A 21015-nucleotide genomic window follows, 5' to 3' on the forward strand; every position below is an offset into this window, starting at 1 on the left:
CGACATCACCAAATGCTGGGTTTCCTCCTTTGTGATGCTTTGCCAGGCCTTGACTGCAGCTGTCTTCAGTTGTTGTTTGTTTGCAGGTCTTTCTGCTTAAGTTTTGTCTTCAGCATGGAATGCATGCATGATCGAATTGAGATGATGTGATTGACTCGGCCATTGTAGAATATTCCACTTCTTTGCCTTGAAAAACTCCCGGGCTGCTTTCGCAGTATGTTTTGGGTCATTGTCCATCTGAACTGTGAAGCGCCGTCCAATCAACTTTGCTGAATTTGGCTTAATGTGAGCAGACAGAATGTCCCTATAGACTTCAGAATTCATGCGGCTGCTTCCGTCTTCTGTCACATCATCAATAAACACTAGTGACCCAGTGCCATTGGAAGCTATGCATGCCCATGCCATCACACTGCCTCCACCATGTTTTACAGATGATGTGGTGCGCTTCGGATCATGAGCCGTTCCAAGCCTTCTCCATACTTTTCTCTTCCCATCATTCTGGTACAGGTTGATCTTAGTTTCATCTATCCAAAGAATGCTGTTCCAGAACTGGGCTGGCTTTTTTAGATGTGTTTTCGCAAACTCTAATTTGGCCTTTCTATTCTTGAGGCTTATGAATGGTTTGTACCTTGTGGTGAACCCTCTGTATTTGCTCTCGTGAAGTCTTATCTTCATGGTAGACTTCGATAATGATACACCTACGTCCTGGAGAGTCTTCTTCACTTCACTAGATGTTGTGAAGGGATTTTTCTTTATCATGTAAAGGATCCTGCGATCATTAACCGCTGTTGTCTTCCATGGACGTCCGGGCCTTTTTGTGTTGCCGAGCTCACCAGTGTGTTCCTTTTTTCTCAGAATGTACCAACCTGTTGATTTGGCCACTCCTAATGTTTCTGCTATCTCTTTGATGGATTTTTTTCTTTTTTCGCAGCCCAAGGATGGCCTGTTTCACTTGCATTGAGAGCTCCTTTGACCGCATGTTGTGGATTCACAGCAACAGCTTCCAAATGAAAATGCCACACCTGAAGTCAACTCCAGACCTTTTACCTGCTTAATGATGATGAAATAACGAGGGAATAGCCCACACCTGCTCATGAAACAGCTTTTGAGTCAATTGTCCAATTACTTTACGTCCCTTGAAATGAGGGGACTATGTACGAAAATTGTTGCAATTCCTAAACCCTTCCTCCAATTTGATGTAAATACCCTCAAATTAAAGCAGAAAATCTGCACTTCAATTGCATCTCGATTATTTAATTTCAAATCCATTGTGGTAGCGTACAGGGCCAAAATTATGAAAATTGTATCACTGTCCAAATATTTCCGGACCTAACTGTATCTGAAAAGTTTGGAGGGGGTGTAATGTTCTTTCCCTTCCCGAAACCCAGAACGCAAGAAGCGCAATGTCGGCAATAGATTTCGCAGTATAGCAGACCCCATGGCCAGCTTAATCCATCCAAAATCAACAAAAATACCTGTCTGCTCCAAGCTAAGCTTGCTACTAGCTATTATTGATAGCTAATACAGCTAACGTATTATTACTGTTACTTTTACCCACACAATGCGCTGATTTCTTCCTTCATGTTTTGATGTTTTCCGGCTACTTCCTGGATAGTTCTGAAATGCTTGACGGGCATAGCAACAGTAACTAAGGGGGGCGGGACTTTGCAAAAGGTAAATTGGCCGTGTTTGCAGGTGAGAAGCTGGATGTGGGTGTGTCCTGGTCACTGCACTAGCACCTCCTCTGGTCAATCAGGGTGCCTGTTCAGGGGGGAAGGGGAACTGGGGGGAATAGCGTGATCCTCCCATGCGCTACGTCCCCCTGGTGAAACTCATGTCAGGTGAAAAGAAGCGGCTGGCGACTCTACATGTATCGGAGGAGGCATGTGGTAGTCTGCAGCCCTCCCCGGATCAGCAGAGGGGGTGGAGCAGCAACCAGGATGGCTCGGAAGAGTGCTGTGCTATTGCTGACACTGTATTTTTTTTACCTGAGTCATCTACTGAGTCGCTGCTGGAGTCCTCTGAGAGTTCAATGGATTCTGTTACCAGAGTGGAAGATGTTGAGGGTTGCTTTTCCAGTATTTGCTCCATCAAGTCATAAAATTTAAAATCAACTCGATCAGTCCCTGAAAAGCTAGACAGACAGAGACACAGTTTTGACGGGTTGGTCACAACAGCGTTAGCACACATGCAGAACACACAGAAGTACGCACAGAGTGCACAGGATAAACGTGGCGAATCATAGAGATGAGGATAAGATGAATCTGTACTCCAAGATGTGTCCAGGACCTTAATTTACCTCATATTTTCCTGACACTGGCGGTAGCTCGCTTTTAGCCGTTTGATCCTGGTGTGGCATTGCTCAGCGCTGCGGGCATAACCGCTGTCGCTGAGTTTTTCTGATATCTTTGAGAAGATGTGGCCATTGTGGGGGCACCGTCTGAGGTTCTTCTGGACCTGAAAACAGGAGTGAACCATGGATCAAAGAAGGAAATATGGACATTATTTCATTCCATTTATGCAATAGGCATAATCCTTGAGTAAAACAGTTGATCTGAACTGGGTCCTTCTCACACTTGGGAATATTATACTTTGAAATAAGGCAATAAGTTGTAAGTCTAATTGCTGCACCGTTTTGACTCTGTTGCCTTTGCATAATACAATTTCCCTACAGATGTCAATGAAGTTTTCTTGTTCAACTTCTAAGATACAAACATATTGATCATGTCAAGTTTATTTATTTCGCTCGAAAATACAATTACACTGTCAACGGCGCTACATGCCCATGGAGGAAATGGGTAGATTAAGTAAATAACATTCTCTAAGCTCAGACCCTCAGTTCAGGCGGTGAAATACTCCACAATCTAATGCTTAAATGATTTAGCTACAGTATAAATTTAATGTATTCCACCATACATAACGTTGCTGCTTGATCACAGAGAGTTGAATATGGACACATTTATTGCGAGAAAAAGTTCATCACTCATCTAAGTGACCTCTTCAGTCTCAACTGACTGCAGGTATCCACACCCTTATAAACAATACAGTTGTAAAACGACCAAAACCAATGATCGGTTTCATATGCAAATTACTGTGACCATTAACTAGAGTTACAATGGCCACGTGTACTATTCAGAGGATTGGGGAATAGTTGCAATCACAGCATTGTAAGATGGCGACAGATGTACTCTTCGCCCCCTGCCCCCCGGTACAGGGATGCGATACCTGCAGTTAGTTGAGACTGAAGAGGTCACTTGGATGAATGATGAAACATTTCTCTCAATAAATGTTGTGTGCAGATGAAATGATTCAACTTTCTGTGATTTCCTTACCTGGATTATTGAGCATGCATCAAGACAATTTGTTATTTTGTTGCTACAACTACATCCAATGGAAATTCAGAGCTATGAACTCAACATAAAAACTACATATTTCAAGTCTGAGCAACATCAGTGACAAAACTGTTATTATAGTTTGTAATAGCAAAAATATCATTGGTACCGTATTTCCCAGACTATAAGTCGCATTGCAAAAAACGCACTGTTGTGAGGGAAAAAAACCCATATCTATATACTATATATCTACCTATATATAATTCATTCATTATATATATATATATATATGTGTGTGTGTGTGTGTGTGTGTGTGTATATATATATATATATATATCCATTATCCAAACCACTTATCCTGCTCAGGGTCGCGGGGATGCTGGAGCCTATCCCAGCAGTCATTGGGCAGCAGGCGGGGAGAAACCCTGGACAAGCCACCAGTCCATCACAGGGCGCACGCATGCACACGCACACGCACACGCACACACACACCTAGGGACAATTTAGTACGGCTGATTGACCTGACCTACATGTCTACGGACTGTGGGAGGAGGAAACTGGAGCACCCGGAGGAAACCCATATATTATCTATCTATCTATCTATCTATCTATCTATCTATCTATCTATCTATCTATCTATCTATCTATCTATCTATCTATCTATCTATCTATCTATCTATCTATCTATCTGTGTGTGTGTGTATATATATATATATATATGTATATATATATATATATGGATGATTGCTTATGTCATGAAACAAGCTTGTACTGTCTCAAAAGAATTTACGTGGATCACTGGATTTTATATAAACTTAGCGCAAAACGTAAGGGAATTGGTGTTTGGTAGATTATTTCTTTGTTGAACAATGCTTCTTGGCAATAAATCTTATATCAGGCACCTGATTGTCAGCACCTGGGGTACCAGAAGCTCAAAAGAAGAGTCAACAGCAACAGCAAAATAAGCTGTTTGGCGTTGGCAGAGAAGATTTGCAAATTTTTCATGGGCGCAACCCACATACTCAGCTCTGCTGCTCATCCCATAAATGCATGTTCCTTACAAATGTGGCCCCATTTAAAAGGGAATTAACCGGCTTTCCAACGGTATAAGATTTATTGCCAAGAAGCATTGTTACAACAAAGAAATAATCTGCCAAACAAAAATTTCCTTACTTTTTGTGCTAAGTATATATCACTTTGGTGTTAAAGTCGCATTTATATGGCGGTATTTTCAATTGCATCACAAGATTAAACAGTGTCATCTAGTGGCCTTAGTTGAAATGAAGTGTATTCGTCCAACGAAATTACATTGTAAAAAAAACAACAACTTAGAGTCCGGGAAATACTGTATTTTAGCGGATTTGCCCTGCCTGGTAGTCTCCCCAGAGCTCCAATAGGATGAGAGTCTCTCTGTCGGACCAGGGGACCTTCTTCTTCTCCTCCAGAACACCAACACAGGCCTCTGCACAGAAACAGACAGTAAGAGGAGTTGGAAACATTTTCCATACTTATATTCATTCCACAGCATACCACTGTGAAGCTGGTACTGGTTTGGAATAGCTCGTGACTCATTTTGGATTAGTACTGTTAATACTTTAGAATGAGCATCAGAATCATCACTGTCTCACTACAGACAGACGGTAGTCACATGGAAGTCTAATATAACTGAAATATAACTAAAAAACATTGCAGGAATAACAAGATACAATTTTGAAATTACCTCTAAAGTGGATCTAAACTGCAGGTTTGTTTGCATGTTAGAAAGTTTATAAATGAAAACAAAAAACACTCCAGCCCACGAAAGATTTCTCGTCCCTTTGCCGAGAGGTCAAACTGTTTGAATGAGGGCTGCATTTCTCGATAAGGACTTTGTATGGATTTACATGTATGGATTAAGATGCTGTATCTCTGTCATTCCTCAGGCTGACCCTGAGCTGACCTGTCCTCCCGGAGGAAGGGACATGAAGAGGAATTTCCTCTCCGGGTTCAATAAAGTCAATCTCAGCAAAAGAATTACTTAGATTAAAAAAACAGAAAAGGAAGGAAAATTAACAACATCCAAACTGGGGTGAAAAGGTTTTTACAAACCAGCTCTGATAAATACAGACTATTCAGATATACCAAAATCCTGACGAGAGCAACCAGAGAAATCTTTATCCATTGACTCTTCTTGTCCGATATCAAGGTCAGCGCTGTTGCCGTCGGTTAACGGCACAGATGATGGCACGTCCTTCAGAAAAATTCTCTCCAGTTGGTCGTAAAACTTGCACTCGACTTGCTCCCGTCCCTTTATGCTGAAGTTAGTGGATGAAAATGAGAGGGGAGCCTCAGGAAAACAAAAGTAATTTTGGCGCTTCACCAAATGCCTAAAACACTGTTTCACTTAGTTTTTACTAATGCTTGGTGAACAAAAATTAAAAACAGTTTAGCTGATAATTTCATTACATAATCTTCCAACCAAAATGATGCACAGCAAAACTGTATGCATTGTCGGCATTCAACACATTTGAGTTTACACACTTGTTCTCGTAGCACTGTCTGAAACTTGTTTTCAGCCGTTTCACCCTCGTCTGGCACTGCTCTGCTGTTCGAGAGAAGCCCTGGGCGGCCATCTTGTCAGATATGAGAGCAAAAATGTGGCCTGTTCTGTGCATGCCTCTCAGTTCCTGTTGGATTTTGTCCTCACTCCATATGTCAATGAGGGCCAAGGTCTCAAAGTCTGTCCATGGGACACTTCTAGTCCCTTAAATAAAATAAAAAAAGAAAAATCAGAAACACTTTATTGGCAAAGTAAAATAAATGTCAAGATATACATGTGAGCCCCCTGGACTTCTCAGGTCATCCGGGAATGGTCTACTAACTATTTCCAGAGATAAAACAAAACATGGAGAAATAGCATGTGGTTATTATGATGCTCAAAGCTGGAGAAGATACAAGGCTTGCCCAAACACATGTCCTACATTGCTTTTAACTGAATTCTATGCCATGTGAAAGTTGCACTTTGACTTATTTAGCTTGCACTTTGATCCTTGTACTTGGACTCTTTTTATTCATTTTATGCTATTTGATTTTCCTGAGTTTTTAATCTTTTAATTTCCCATCCGTGCTACAGCTGTGCAGACGCTTTTGCTCTCCGCTTTGACTTCCCAAGTTTTCCTACTTTTTTGTTACTTCTTGCTACTTCTCCATGAACAGTACTTAACAACTAGATTATCTGTAAAAGTGACCATGGTTTTCACAAAGTTTTCATATTTCATCCCTTTGAGGAGAAGAGACTCTGTCCACAGCACTGAGGCTGAAACACAACGAGTCCTGCTGCCCTTGGGAACCAGACTGGCTTTTCTTTGTGGAGATTGTTTACAGCTGGAGGCTTTGTTTTGCTTTGGGAAAAATGCCTCCTCTCTCTTTTCCCTCCACTGAATGCACCAGCTGTGCCACACTCAGCCAAAAAATCACAGAGCTTGAAAAAAAGAATCTCTATGCTCTACCAAATACAAGAGGACGAAAAACTTATTGACACTCTGAGTGCTGCCTCCCAAGCTGATGTCCCGGAACTGGCTCATGATTAGAACCAGGGACATGAAGCACATTGCAGAGGGGCTTTCGGACATAATGAGCCCCGCGCCAATGACTATGTGAACACTATTCCCTGGTTTGACCCAAAGCAGCTTGAGACCGACACCACAATAGATCTGTTCAACCCCCTAGTGTCAAACCCTGAGCTCTGAACAGACGCTGTGTGGGGTAAAAGTCAGACACAACAAGCACAGTTCCACTAATATCTCACCAGAGGTTCAGCTGGGGAACCGGTTTATTATTCTGGATGAGCTAACTGTCAGTGAGCACTAGCACCGCTAGCTCAGAAGCTAACAACAAGACCCGTGCAGCCATGGCCCATGATACAGCTAAGCCCTTGAGGAGCATCTCTCGGTGGCAGCCGGAGGTAAACAACAGATCAGTAGCCACTAAAGCTAATCTCATATCATCAGTTTTGAAAACTGTCTGTCTACCTAACGCTATGGTTAGTGACATGGTCCAAAACTGTCGCATGTTATTCAACCAGCCGAGCACGGACACTCTTATCAGGAATCGGGAATACTTTGTCAATGCCATTTCTCCCAGCCCACAGCAGTGCAACACAAAGGCAAAAACACATCCAAAAACTACAAGGACACACATATCCAAACTAACACATATATCCAAACTAACACATAGCCAAACTAAAAAAAAACAAAAAAAACACTGTCCAAGGGAATGAACGCCAGCCAGGATGACTGTCGGAACTGCCGGTCTGCACGGGCTAGCAGTTAGCTTAGCCTGCCCCGCTTCTGCGTCCTGTCAGACCGCCCTCGGTGTTTCCTCTTCGGGTGGAGCTCCAGGCAGGGGCCATGGTCCTTGGGCCCACCAGACGCGGCAGACCAGGCTCCCTCAGCCAATCCAATGCCAGCTCTCCAAGCCAGACCCCTTCAACACACTGCCCCACACTCCACACGACGACACCAAAAACACCACAGTCAATGCCAGGCGAGGCCACCACCAGTCCGCCCTCAGTGTTATCAGAACTGCCAGTCTGCATGGGCTAGCAGTCAGCTGAGCCTGCCCGGCTTCCTGTCAGACCACCCTCGGTGTTACCTCCTCGGTTGCAGCTCCGGGCAGGCTGTGGTCCCTGGGACCACAAGATGCAGCAAACCAAGCTCTCCCAGCTGATCCAGCACCAGCTCTCCCAGCCATCAAACAAAGACAAAACTAGACGCCGACATGGACAAAGACACTGCATGGATGGTACTCGGTGAGGCCGCCGCAAACGTGAATTCATGCCACCATCTTCCCACATTAGTACTGAATGAGGCCACTGCAAACGTGAATTCATGCTGCCATCTTCCCACACCGGAAGCATATTATGGTGCATGTTGGAGCTGTTAAAATGGGACTTCATACTCCTAATGGACATTCTACAACAAGTCCCAGCTCAGATATTTGTGTCAGGTCCAATCCCCACTTTAAGGAAAAAAAATTGAACATTTCAGCTGCTTGCTGGCATTAAATACCTGGCTTTCCTCCACTTGCACTGCTCAAAAACTGAGCTTCATTGGCGACATCAACCTGTTCTGGGAGCAACGAAATTGTTTCAGAATGGATGGGGTTCATTTATAGAGTGGGGGTCCACACGCTTACTCCCAAACTATGGCTTCCAGTACCCCACAGCTGATATTTGAAAAGGGTCAGGAATATCTGGAAAAAGTAGAGCAAGCTTTCCTACCAAGAAAAACAAGACAACACCATGAATTCCCTCCCCCCTCGCATCTCAGAGATATCTCACGTATGCTAAGGGTGTAGAATAAAGGGATTGACAAGATCTATGTGGCACCAAAAGTTCTCACTTATCCAAACAAACCAAGGGCAATCTCCCTGCAGTCAGCATTACAGGGGCATGCTGACTACTAGGACCAACTGGGTCCTTACCCCCCCTCCCCCCTTCAGCTCATGTCTCCCATGGCTTACTGGGTATGGACCCAAAGCTGCCGATACAGCCCACCCCAGACAGCGAGGAGCAACTCCAAGGTCTGCAATTCCTGATTTGACCAGCTTCAGGAAGAACAAAGTTAACTAAAAGCGCACAGCTACTTTATTTTAATCTGTATTGAATTTGACAATGTAGTTTTTGCTGGTGATTTAAACATCCATGCTGACAACCCCCAGGACAGAGAACTAAAGAACTGTGTTGTGTTGTTGATAATTATGAACTGATTCAGCATGTGACGGAGCGCACATACAACAAGGGGCACACTCTGGACTTAATTATCTCCAAGGGTCTGAACATTTCTAAGGTTGTGGTGACTGAGGTGACTGATGTTGCTCTCACCGATCATTGCTCCATTTTTCTTTTTCTTTTTGAGAGTACTATCTCCATGCGCAAAAAATGCTCAAACAGAGGTAATCACAAAATGGCATATCACTCAGTGAGCTTGTAGATAATTTTAATTCTAAAATGGCAGATGTTATCAATGCCATTGCACCCGCTAAGGTGAAGCTGGTCTCTGGTAAGAAAAGATCCATGGAGATGTGCCACACTGGTCAGAATAGAGAAAAAGTGTCGTAAAACTGAACGCAGGTGGCTAAAAACAAATCTTACTGTTCATTATGGCATCTATTATGAGAGACGCCGCATTTATAATTTGGAACTGAGAAATACAAGGCAGTCCTACTTCTCAGACATCATTGCCAAAAACAATAATAATGTGCCTTGTTTACCACTATCAACAGACTAACAAACTCTCTTGTGACAGTAGCCTCTGAATTTCTATCTACCAGGGCCTGTAATAAATTTGTCTCATTCTTCATTGACAAAATTCAGAAAATTAGACTGGCAGTCCGTGCCTCCGTACTAGGTACAGGGTATACGTATGTTGTCTCTGTGTCTACCTAAAATAAATTCATATAGCATGACACAATTTGATGCCATCAACCATAAAAACTTGGAGGACATTATACAACAGCTGAAATCTTCCTCCTGCTGCCTTGATATTCTGCCAACAGGCATTTTCAAAGATGGTTTTAACTGCATGGCATCAGATCTACTACAAATTGTCAACATGTCTCTTCTCTTAGGTTTCTTCCTACAGGCCCTGAAAACTGCAGTCATCAAGCCACTTTATGAAAAAAAAGAAAAAAAAAACCTAGACACTTCACTAATGAATAATTATAGACCCGTCAAACCTCACGTTTCTAAGTAAAATCATTGAAAAAGCTGTTTTCCAGCAGCTGAACAACTTTTTGGCACTAAACAACAGTTTTTATGTCTTCCAGTCAGGATTTCAACCACACCACAGCACTGAGACTGCTCTTGTTGAGGTCTTTAATGACATCCACTTAAACACAGACAGTGGCAGAATCTCAAACCTGGTATCATTGGATCTCGGTGCTGGATTTGACAGTTGCCTACAACATATAACCAGACCAATTTGAAAACTGGGTGGGACTTTCTGGCACCGCATTCAATTGGTTTGAATCCTACTTAAAAGGACAGGGACTACTTTGTGTCTATAGGTAATTACAAATCTGAGCATACAAAAATGACCTGTGGAATTCCCCAAGGCTCCATTCTAGGGTCACTTCTGTTTAACATCTATATGCTCCCACTAGTTCAGATTATGGAAAACAACAAAATATGTTACCATAATTATTCAGATGACATACAGATTTACATAATCATATCACCAGGGGACTATAACCCCATACAAGCACTGAGCAAACAACAAATCAACAATTGGATGACTTGGAATTTTCTTCAGTTAAACAAAGAAAACTGAAGTAATTGTTTTTGGAGCCAAGGAAGGATTAAAAATCAGTGCTCAGCTACAATCTGCAATGTTAAAAACCACAAATCAAGCCACAAATCTTGGTGTAGTCATGGACTCAGACCTGAATTCATATAGCTACATTAAGACAATTACAAAGCCAGCCTACTATCACCTGAAGAATATATAAAGAATTAAAGGTTTTATGTCTCAGTAGGATTTGGAAAAACTTGTCCATGTATTTATCTTCAGTCAACTTGGCTACTGTAATTGTGTCTTTACAGGTCTCTCTAAACAATCGATCAAACAGCTGCAGCTGATTCAGAACGCTGCTGCTCAAGTCCTTACAAAGACCAAAAATGTGGATCACATCAATCCAGTTCTGAGGTCATTACACCGGCTTTCTATCTGTCAAACAATTGATTTTAAAACTCTGCTCTTGGTTTATAAAGCACTGAATGATTTAGGGCCAAAATAGATTTCTGATCTTCTGCTACAAAATGAACCATCCAAACCTCTCAGATGGCCTGGGACAGGTCTGCTTTCTGTCACCAGAGCCAAAACTAAACATGGAGAGGCAGCTTTCAGTTTTTATGCACCACATATCTGGAACAAACTCCCAGAAAACTGCAGCCCTGCTGCAACTCTCAGCCCTTTTAAATCAAGGCTTAAGACGTTCCTGTTTGCTGCTGGCTACGATTAAATAAAATTTGAAGCTTTTGATTATCGTCTTACACTGCACTGCAACTTTTACTTTACCTTTTTATTTGTTTTTAAATGTCTTTTTATTGCCTTATGTTTCTTGTCTTAATGCCTTTTATGTTTTATGTAAAGCACTTTGAATTGTCTTGATGCTGAAATGTGCTGTACAAATAAATTTGCCTTGCCTTTTTAAAATTTCTTCGTCTTATACTGCAATTCTGATTTCATATCTATTTATGCCTTGTACAAAGCACTTTGAATTGCCTTTGTGTATGACATGTCTGCAAATAAACTTGCCTCTTCTAAAGTAATTTCTGTTCATGGTCTGGAATTAGAGACAGATCAGCCATTCACAAAATATCCCACTTCATACTGATATGCAAAAATAAGGCTCTATGTTTATATTAACCTTTCAGGCGAATTTTTTTTCTCTTCCCAAACTGTATATTTATTATACCCAGTGAGACTTTCAGTTTATATGTTGGTTTGATTAACAAGAATATAAATCCATTTTCCCGCCTGTAATTCCATGTTTTGAATTTGTAAAAGAAAATAATGGAGAGGATCTCACACGTTGTGAGTTGCTGTGACTCTCTGCCTTCACTGGGTCATGAACTCATCATAAATTTGAATCTATCAACAAGAGCATAAAAGTAATGACTCCGTACCGCTGTCCTCTTGTCCAGTGTGACTGAGAAACTGCCAGTCTTCACAACCGTCATTGGACTGGTCTCCATCGATCCCCTCGTCCACGTCGTATGCGACCTCGGGGACAGCAGAGGGGGCCGCGGTCCCAAGCACTCGCTCCAGCTGATCATAAAACTTACACTCCAGTCTTGGGTTCCCTCTAGTGTTGGTTCAGAGAAATAAGCGATGAGAAATTTATTAAGAAAATAAAATGTATAAGAGCTTCCCATAAAACTCGTCCTCTGATGCTCTTTACATGTACGTTTTTGGTATTGGTGTGCATTTCTTTCTTTCAATACAGTCGTTTATCATCTTTCGATGGTACTGTATCATGATAATCTCTTAACAGATTTTATATATTTATATATATATATATATCCATCCTTTCATCTAAACCACTTATCCTGCTCCCAGGATCGCGGGGGATGCTGGAGCCTATCCCAGCAGTCATTGGGTGGCAGGTGGGGAGACACCCTGGACAGGCCGCCAGAGCATCACATATATATATATATATATATATATATATATATATATATATATATATATATATATATATATAAACTCTAGTGAGTCAAGTAAATTCTTTATGAGACAGTATAAGCCTGTTTCATGCCATAAGCATGAAATAGGCTTGTTTCATGCTTATAGCATGCTTACGGTGCTTCATGGTACCAAAAAATTGCTTATGGCAAGTTTTACACACACACACACACACACACACACACACACACACACACACACACACACACACACACACATATATATATACGTATATATGTCATTTTTTCCCGAAACCGTCAATGGTGTTGTGAGTGCTCAACTAATGAGGAGCGGAATATCAACATGAGCAGCTGATGAGTGCGACACACACGGAACAGGCTTGTACTGCAATTTATTAAAATCTTTCTTCCTGTATCCGTGTTGATATATATATAGTTTTAACAAAATTATATATACTATAAAACTTGTTAAAAGAAACACTCAACAGTACGGAAAGTGCTTATCCGAATTAGGGTTGCGGGTAGGATCTCTCTCTCTCATATATACACTGCTCAAAAAAATAAAGGGAACACATAAGCAATGCAATGTAGCTCCAAGTCAATCACACCTAACCTGTCCAGTTAGGAAGCAACACTGATTTGTGAATCAATTTCACCTGTTGGTAAATTGTCTAATTTCCACCTGGTGGAAATTAGACAATTTGCAAGACAACCCCTATAAAAGGAATGGATTTGCAGGTGGTGGCCACAGACCATTTGCCTGTCCTCATCTTTTCTGGCCGATCTTTGGTTAGTTTTTCATTTTGCTAGTGCCCTCACCACTAGAGGTGGCATGAGGCGGTATCTGCAACCTACAGAAGTTGCTCAGGTAGTGCAGCTCATCCAGGATGGCACATCAATGCGTGCTGTGGCAAGAAGATTATGTGTCTCCCAGCACAGTGTCCAGAGCATGGAGGAGGTACCAGGAGACAGGCCAGTACACCAGGAGACGTGGAGGGGGCCGCAGGAGGACAACAACCCCGCAGCAGGACCGCTATCTGGTCCTTTGTGCAAGGAGGAACAGGAGGAGCACTGCCGGAGCCCTACAAAACGACCTTCAACAGGCCACTGATGTGCAGGTTTCTGCTCAAACAGTGAGAAACAGAATGCATGAGGATGGTATGAGGGCCCGACGTCCACAATTGGGGCCTGTGCTCACAGCCCAACACCGTGCAGCCCGATTGACCTTTGCCAGAGAACATCTTGGTTGGCAGATTCGCCATTGGCGCCCTGTGCTCTTCACAGATGAGAGCAGGTTCACACTGAACACGTGACAGACGTGAGAGAGTCTGGAGACGCTGTGGAGAACGTTCTGCTGCCTGCAACATCCTCCAGCATGACCGGTTTGGCGGTGGGTCAGTGATGGTCTGGGGAAGCATATCCTTGGAGGGCCGCACAGACCTCTACGTGCTAGCCCGAGGTACCATGACTGCCATTAGGTACCGGGATGAGATCCTCAGACCCATTGTCAGACCATATGCTGGTGCAGTGGGCCCTGGGTTCCTGCTCATGCATGACAATGCTCGTCCTCATGTGGCCAGAGTGTGTCAGCAGTTCCTGTATGTCGAGGGCATTGATGCTATGGACTGGCCTGCACGTTCCCCAGACCTGAATCCAATCGAGCACCTCTGGGACATCATGTCTCGTACCATCCGCCAACGCGATGTCGCACCGCAGACTGTCCAGGAGTTGACCGATGCCCTGATCCAGGTTTGGGGGGAGATCCCTCAGGAGACCATCCGTCGTCTCATCAGGAGCATGCCCAGACATTGTAGGGAGTGCATACAGGCACGTGGAGGCCACACACACTACTGAGCCTCATTTTGAATCGTCTTGAAGAATTTCCACAGAAGTTGGATCAGCCTGTGTTCTCATTTTCCACTTTGATTTTGAGTATGATTCTGAATCCAGACCTTAATGGGCTAATGATTTTGATTTCCATTGATCATTCTTAGGTTATTTTGCTCTAAACACATTCCTCTGTCTAATAAATAAAGATTTTCAGCTGAAATATTTCATTCATCGAGGTCTATATTGTGTTTTTAGGTGTTCCCTTTATTTTTTTGAGCAGTGTATATATATATAAACTTAGCACAAAAAGTAAGGAAATGTGTGTTTGGTAGATTATATACATATATAATACAGTTAGTCAAGTAAATTCTTTATGAGACAGTACAATCTTGTTTCATGCCATAAGCAATCATCAGCTTATGGCATGAAACAAGATTGTACAGTCTCATAAAGAATTTACTTGACTGACTAGATTATTTTGCTCCTTATTTGTTGAGCACTTTCCCTACCGTTGAGTGTCTCTTAAAGTTATATATACATAGATATATATAGATATAGATATATTGATATAGATAAATCCTACCAGTGGCTAGAAAAGGCTGAACTGAAGGACAGCACAGAGGATCTGATCATAGCAGTACAAGAACAGGCACTCAGCACCAGATCGGTTGAAGCAGGAGTCTACTTCACCAGACAAGACCTACGATGCAGGCTGTGCAAAGACGTCCCTGAGACAGTCCAAAACTTAGTAGTAGGGTGTAAAATGCTAGCTGGGAAAGCGTACACTGAAAGGCATAACCAAGTGGCTGGGATAGTGTACAGGAACATCTGTACTGAATACAGACTGGAAGTTCCCAAGTCCGAATGGGAGACACTGCCAAAGGTGTAGAATGAATGGCAGAAGTAAGAACCTGTGGGACTTCCAATTTCCAGACTGACAAGCAGTTGCTGGCTAACCAACCAGACACTGACGAGGAATAGAAGAAAGCAGAAGTGATCAATGTAGCAATCCCGCGCAATGGCAACATCAGGAAGAAAGACCATGAGAAGCTAGAGAAATACAGAGGGCTAAAGGAAAAACTGGATCGGATGTGGAAGGTGAACTCGACAGTAGTCCTAGTGGTAATAGGAATACTAGGGACTGTGACCCCCAAACTGGGAGAGCTGCTCCTGCAGATTCCAGGAACAACATCTGAGGTCTGTCCAGAAAAGTGCAGTACTAGGAACAGCTAAGATACTGCGCAGAACCATCAAACCCCCAGGCCTCTGGTAGAGGACCCAAGCTTGAGGAAAACACACACTACCCAAAAAAGGGTGAGAGGGATATTTTTTTTTGATATATATATAGTATATACACATATAGATATGTATCAAATCTTTGGGAACAGGACAAGATTTTGGTATTGAAAGCACTCTGGTTTCCATGTCCGTTGTAGTCCGAGTAGTATTGACCAATCATGGTGAAGTAGGTGGCGATTTCTATAGGAAAATGCTTTGGTGGCATGTTGGTAACAGTCCATGTGGGGAGCAAAAGAGGCCGAACGCATTGGCCGAAATGTTGTCTGGATCTAAAACACCTGAAAAAAGTATTTGTGTATTAGAGTCCACGGTGGTGTAGCGGTCTAAGCATCGGCTTTGTGTCGATGCAGTTGCCCACTGGGGACTGGGGTTCGCGCCACGGTCTTGTCAGATCCGACTATGGCCGGACTTGATGAAGCAGCAATAATTGGCAACGCTGTCTTCGGGAGGGGGTCGGAGTCGGCTTGTGTTCGTCACACGAATGCGTCTCTGGGTGTGTCGGAAAAAGCAGTGGTTCGGCCTGGAGTCGCCTTGTTGAGGAAGTGGCGAGGCGTCTCCTTCGAGACTGCCGGCCGGAGAGATGCGGTTGGTGAACGCATGCAGTACGAGGGTGGAGTTTGAATTAAAACTAGGGATCGATTGGCCACTAAATTGGGAGAAAAAAGGGAAAAATCAGAAATAAATCAATTTAAAAAAAAAGTATTTGTGTATTCTTTGGAGAAATGTTCGGCTCGTGTTGACTACTTGTGAAACAATTCTGTCGTAGACGACGTCTCTCAACTCCAACTCCATTCTTGCTTCTCAAGTTGCTAATCTGACTGTAAACACGGAACAGTAAGTCTTCACAGGAAACGGAAGCAAGCAGCCAGCAGAAGCCCTGAAATATTGGGTTGTCCCCAGAGGCTAAATCGGTGTCAGACATCAGTCATCAGACGATTTAACCTTTGGGTTCCAAGATTGGTATCGTGATGACATTTCAAGATAAGATAAGATAAGATACTTTATTGTCATTGTGCGCACACAACGACATTACATCTGGTGACTCTCACACCAGCAGCACTAGACAAGGTAAATTATTAAAAAAAAAAAAACAAGATAAAAACAAGGACAACCAACATTTAGTATGACAAGTGAGGTAGTAAAAAACAAGTGAGGTAGCAAAAAATGATAATGAGACAATAAAAGATAGCAGCGGCTTTTAAAGTTCAAAATAGTGCATGAGATTATTGCACATAGTTGTCCATATTGCAGTGGCTTTAGTACCAGTTAGTCCTCAGCAGCTATAGGCAGGTGTGTGTGTGTGTGTGTGTGTGTGTGTGTGTGTGTGTGTGTGTGTGTGTGTGTGTGTGTGTGTGTGTGTGTGTGTGTGTGTATGTTGGGTGGGGTGGGGGGGCGATGGAGGCTACAGCTCTGGGGAAGAAGCTGTTCCTCAGCCTGTTAGTCCGGGTTTTGATGGTGTGGTGTCTTTCCCCCAATGGCAAGGGAACAAACAGACAGTGACCTGGGTGTGTTGCGTCTTTGCTGATGTTGCTGGCTTTCTTCTGTAGGCAGCCAGCATACACAGCATCCAGGTCCGGGAGCACAGCTCCCACAATCCTCTGTGCTGTCTTTACCACCCGGGCCAAGTCCTTCCTGCTCTCTGCTGTGCAGCTGGCATACCACACTGTGACACATTGACAGAGGATGCTTTCTATTGTGCTTCTGTAAAAGTTGACCAGCAGCTGAGAGGGGAGACCGGCTTGTTTAAGTTTCCTGAGGAAGAAAAGCCTCTGTTGTGCTTTCTTCACCAGTTATATGGATTCCCAGGAATTGGATGTTATCCATAATATGCACCTCTTCACCGTTTGCATGTGCAGTGGGGGTGGGGTGGTCTTCCTGGATCTCCTAAAGTTCACAATTTGGATGTTGTCATATCATGATAAGTAATCATGTCATCCAAACTGATGATAATTGAGACTATATTACCTAAAACTTCTGAAATATTTGTGGGAGTATTATTTGAAAACTAGTTTTGGTTTGATATTATTACCAAGGAGGAACCTATATGATGAACCAGAAGTCTATTCTTAAATATGGTATTCTTGTATATGTAACCAGATATCATGCTATACACATTGATATTGTGTTGGAAATTCCCTATGATTATCATTAGGATCATGTTTTTCCATATCACCAAGCACAACATACACAGTCTCTCTTCTTCTTAATGTTGTGTCTAAAGTGATTGGGTCTTCATGTTGTAACTGTAGCCACATGAGGAGGAACCAAAAGGGAAGGAACTCGTGATAAATTGTGTAAAGGCTGTGACCTTAAAGTGGCTTGGCCATTGTATTGCGTTTGTCTTGTGCGTTTCCATTCGTATCCTTGTGAACTGTTGTAGAAAAGACATTGTTCTCTTGTCTAGGTTTGAGACTGTAGCTTCATACCTAGCATGAGACCACAAAACAGTGCATAAACACCTTGAGCCAAACCAGGCCTCAACTGCCTTAACTAGATTATCCTTGAGTTATAAACACACTCACATCTGGCCTGAACTATACAGGACTCAGTAATTCCCCCCCCACCTCTTTCTCTCATACACACGCATGCATGCACGCGCGCGTGCGCGCACACACACACACACACACACACACACACACACACACACACACACACACACACACACACACTTTTTAAGAACCGTAGGACTTTGAAGACTTCCCACATTGTTGTAGAAAATCAGATATTCTATATGTAGTCTGCCATGTCTGAACTTTGGATTCTCATACCATTATGTAGCCTGCTATATTTTCATTATCGTATGAGCTGTACCGAGTCAAATTAAACCATATTGAATCAAAAAATGTAGGTCAGGTGAATTGGCCGTACTAAATTGTACCTAGGTGTGAATGTGTATGTGTATGTCGGCCCTGTGATGGACTGGCGGCATGTCCAGGGTGTTGCCCCGCCTGCCCCCCAATGACTGCTGGGATAGGCTCCAGCATCCCCGTGACCAGGATAAGCGGTTTGGATAATGGATGGATGGATAAATAAAAAAGATTAAAGATTAACCAAAAAATTAAGTGCAGTTACTGCCAGATTTCTAATGATCGTCAAATGCTCTACATCCATGACCAGACCAACTGTCTGAATTGAAAAATTTGTACAACCACAGCAGGCAAACAGGATGAATATCATGTATCATATATTATATCATATATTATAGGATATAATATCATGATGATGATGATAATGGACTTAACTTAAAATCATGCAAGATAATGAAAGGAAACAATTATGAAAGGAAAGAACAACAGACACAACAGAAAGACGGACAGACAAAAGGAACAAAAGCCAGACAGAATACATTAGAATGACAGACAGACAGATAGATTATAGATAGATCTACACCCACCTTTTGTTGTGGAGGCACTGGCGGAAGCATTTCTTTAGCCGCTTGATTCTGGTCTGACACTGCTCCACAGTTCTCATGTAGCCCCTCTCCGCCATCTTTTGTGAGATGAGAGTGAATATGGGCCGGTTTTTCAGGCAGCCTTTCAAAACCCGTTGCACCGAGTCCTTCCCCCAGATGTCTAGCAGGTTGAGAGTCTCTTCATCCGACCAGGGGACTTTGGCATCAGCTGTCACTTGGTAAGAAGCCTCCTCCGGATCTGAAATGAGACAAGAGGTGTTACTGACATGGGGGCATAAAGTTAAAACACTATTGAAAGAATGTATAAAAGACTTAACTATCAGTCATGCCGGTGAACAAACCTGACAATTATATATATATATATATATATAAATTAATTCATGCATACATCTGTAACAGCACATACCTGTGTATTCTCCCCATATGGAAATTAAAGGAGATTGACCTGAACTCTCCAATGAGGAGTCACTGTAAAAGTTAAAACACACACCCTCCTTAGACCAACATGTCAACGTTCTCAGCGGATCATGATTGAATTTAAGTGATAAGCTTGAAATTGAGTGTTTTTGCTGGCTATGAAGACAACAAGTGTGGTTGTCTTTTCCAGATATACTTCTAGGATTTCATACCTATCTTAAAATGAAAGAGACAGGCAAGATAGGGGAGAGATTATGAGGCGGAGGCACGTTGCTTCTTTTTTTTTTGGGATCCCCCCCCTTTTCTCCCCTCAAATGTATCTGGCCAATTACCCCACTCTTCTGAGCCATCCCAGTCGCTGCTCCACCCCCTCTGCCGATGCGGGGAGGGCTGCAGACTACCACATGCCTCCTCAGATACATGTGGAGTTGCCAGCCGCTTCTTTTCACCTGACAGTAAGGAGTTTCCCTAGGGGGACGTAGCGCGTGGGAGGCTCACACTAGTCCCCCCAGTTCCCCCTCCCCCCTGAGCAGGCGCCTTGACTGACCAGAGGAGGTGCTAGTGTAGTGACCAGGACACATACCCACATCCGGCTTCCCCCCTGCAGACACGTCCAATTGTGTCTGTAGGGATGCCTGACCAAGCCCGAAGTAACACGGGGATTCGAACCGGCGATCCCCATGTTGGTAGGAAACGGAATAGACCGCCACGCCACCCGGACGTCCGGAAGCATATTGCTGACATCGGCACTCACAATCATTTCAAATACTTGGCACCTATGATCACTGATGTCCTCATATGTAACAAATAACATAATATATATACAGTATACATGATTATACATATCTTACAGATAAGCAGATGCCTCTGTAAGTCGTTTTGAGGGAGCATCCAAGCCCCCACTCAGTTTCCTCTTCCTCAGGATCCGCCCTCCCCTCATGTTATCGCTGGTTGCTGAACCTGTGGCCTCAGGCTCTATGGAAGGTGCGATGTCTGTGGAGTCCACTTCCTGTGAGAATTTACTATTGCTGCCTTGAGCCCTCAGCCACTGCTCCTCTCTCAGGTTATATGCGAGTCTCTCTGAATCGCTCTCTACCTGGTCATCGAGAATGTCGTATTGCTCTTCTTTCTCTGGGAGGGGGGAGTCTTCAAGGGCTGACATGTGGGAGGCTGTGTTAATGACATGTCTGGTCGATGGAGGCAAGGACAGGGAGGAGAGGATGCAGTCGTCCATTGGTAATAAACTGGGATCTGAAATGGAGCGCGGAAATGGTTTACCGAGGCCTTAGCCCAGTCCAAACGGTTCAGTATTAAGATAAAAAGCATTGGCATATCAAACGTGGGTCCATTTGTCACTTGGCAAAATGTAAACAGAAAAAAAAAATTGAGATTCTGATCATTGGACTGTATACCCTTACCCATTGGAATTGAAACTCTGAATGTAACTTATTGGATAGAAAGTACATTTGTTTGCCATCTGGTGTTATTACAAAAAAGCATTTTAATATTCCTATTACTATTCCTATTTAATAAGTGGA

The 21015-nt window shown here is 43.0% G+C and overlaps 1 protein-coding gene across 1 annotated transcript in view; it reads right to left on the minus strand.

Annotated features, from left to right (window-relative positions):
* The window catches only part of zgc:113263 (uncharacterized protein LOC503753 homolog), a 79292-nt gene that overhangs the window by 16703 nt on the left and 41574 nt on the right, over positions 1-21015 (minus strand). The window contains exons 7-15 of the mRNA XM_056277182.1: positions 20329-20728; positions 19467-19528; positions 19043-19298; positions 12001-12179; positions 5853-6075; positions 5454-5626; positions 4703-4794; positions 2300-2457; positions 1989-2134 (exon numbers count right to left, since the gene is read on the minus strand). Coding sequence (XP_056133157.1) covers positions 1989-2134; positions 2300-2457; positions 4703-4794; positions 5454-5626; positions 5853-6075; positions 12001-12179; positions 19043-19298; positions 19467-19528; positions 20329-20728 — 1689 coding nt within the window. The remainder of the gene's footprint in view (positions 1-1988; positions 2135-2299; positions 2458-4702; positions 4795-5453; positions 5627-5852; positions 6076-12000; positions 12180-19042; positions 19299-19466; positions 19529-20328; positions 20729-21015) is intronic.

This window comes from Lampris incognitus, chromosome 3 (assembly GCF_029633865.1).
Source record: "Lampris incognitus isolate fLamInc1 chromosome 3, fLamInc1.hap2, whole genome shotgun sequence".
Taxonomy (NCBI): domain Eukaryota; kingdom Metazoa; phylum Chordata; class Actinopteri; order Lampriformes; family Lampridae; genus Lampris; species Lampris incognitus.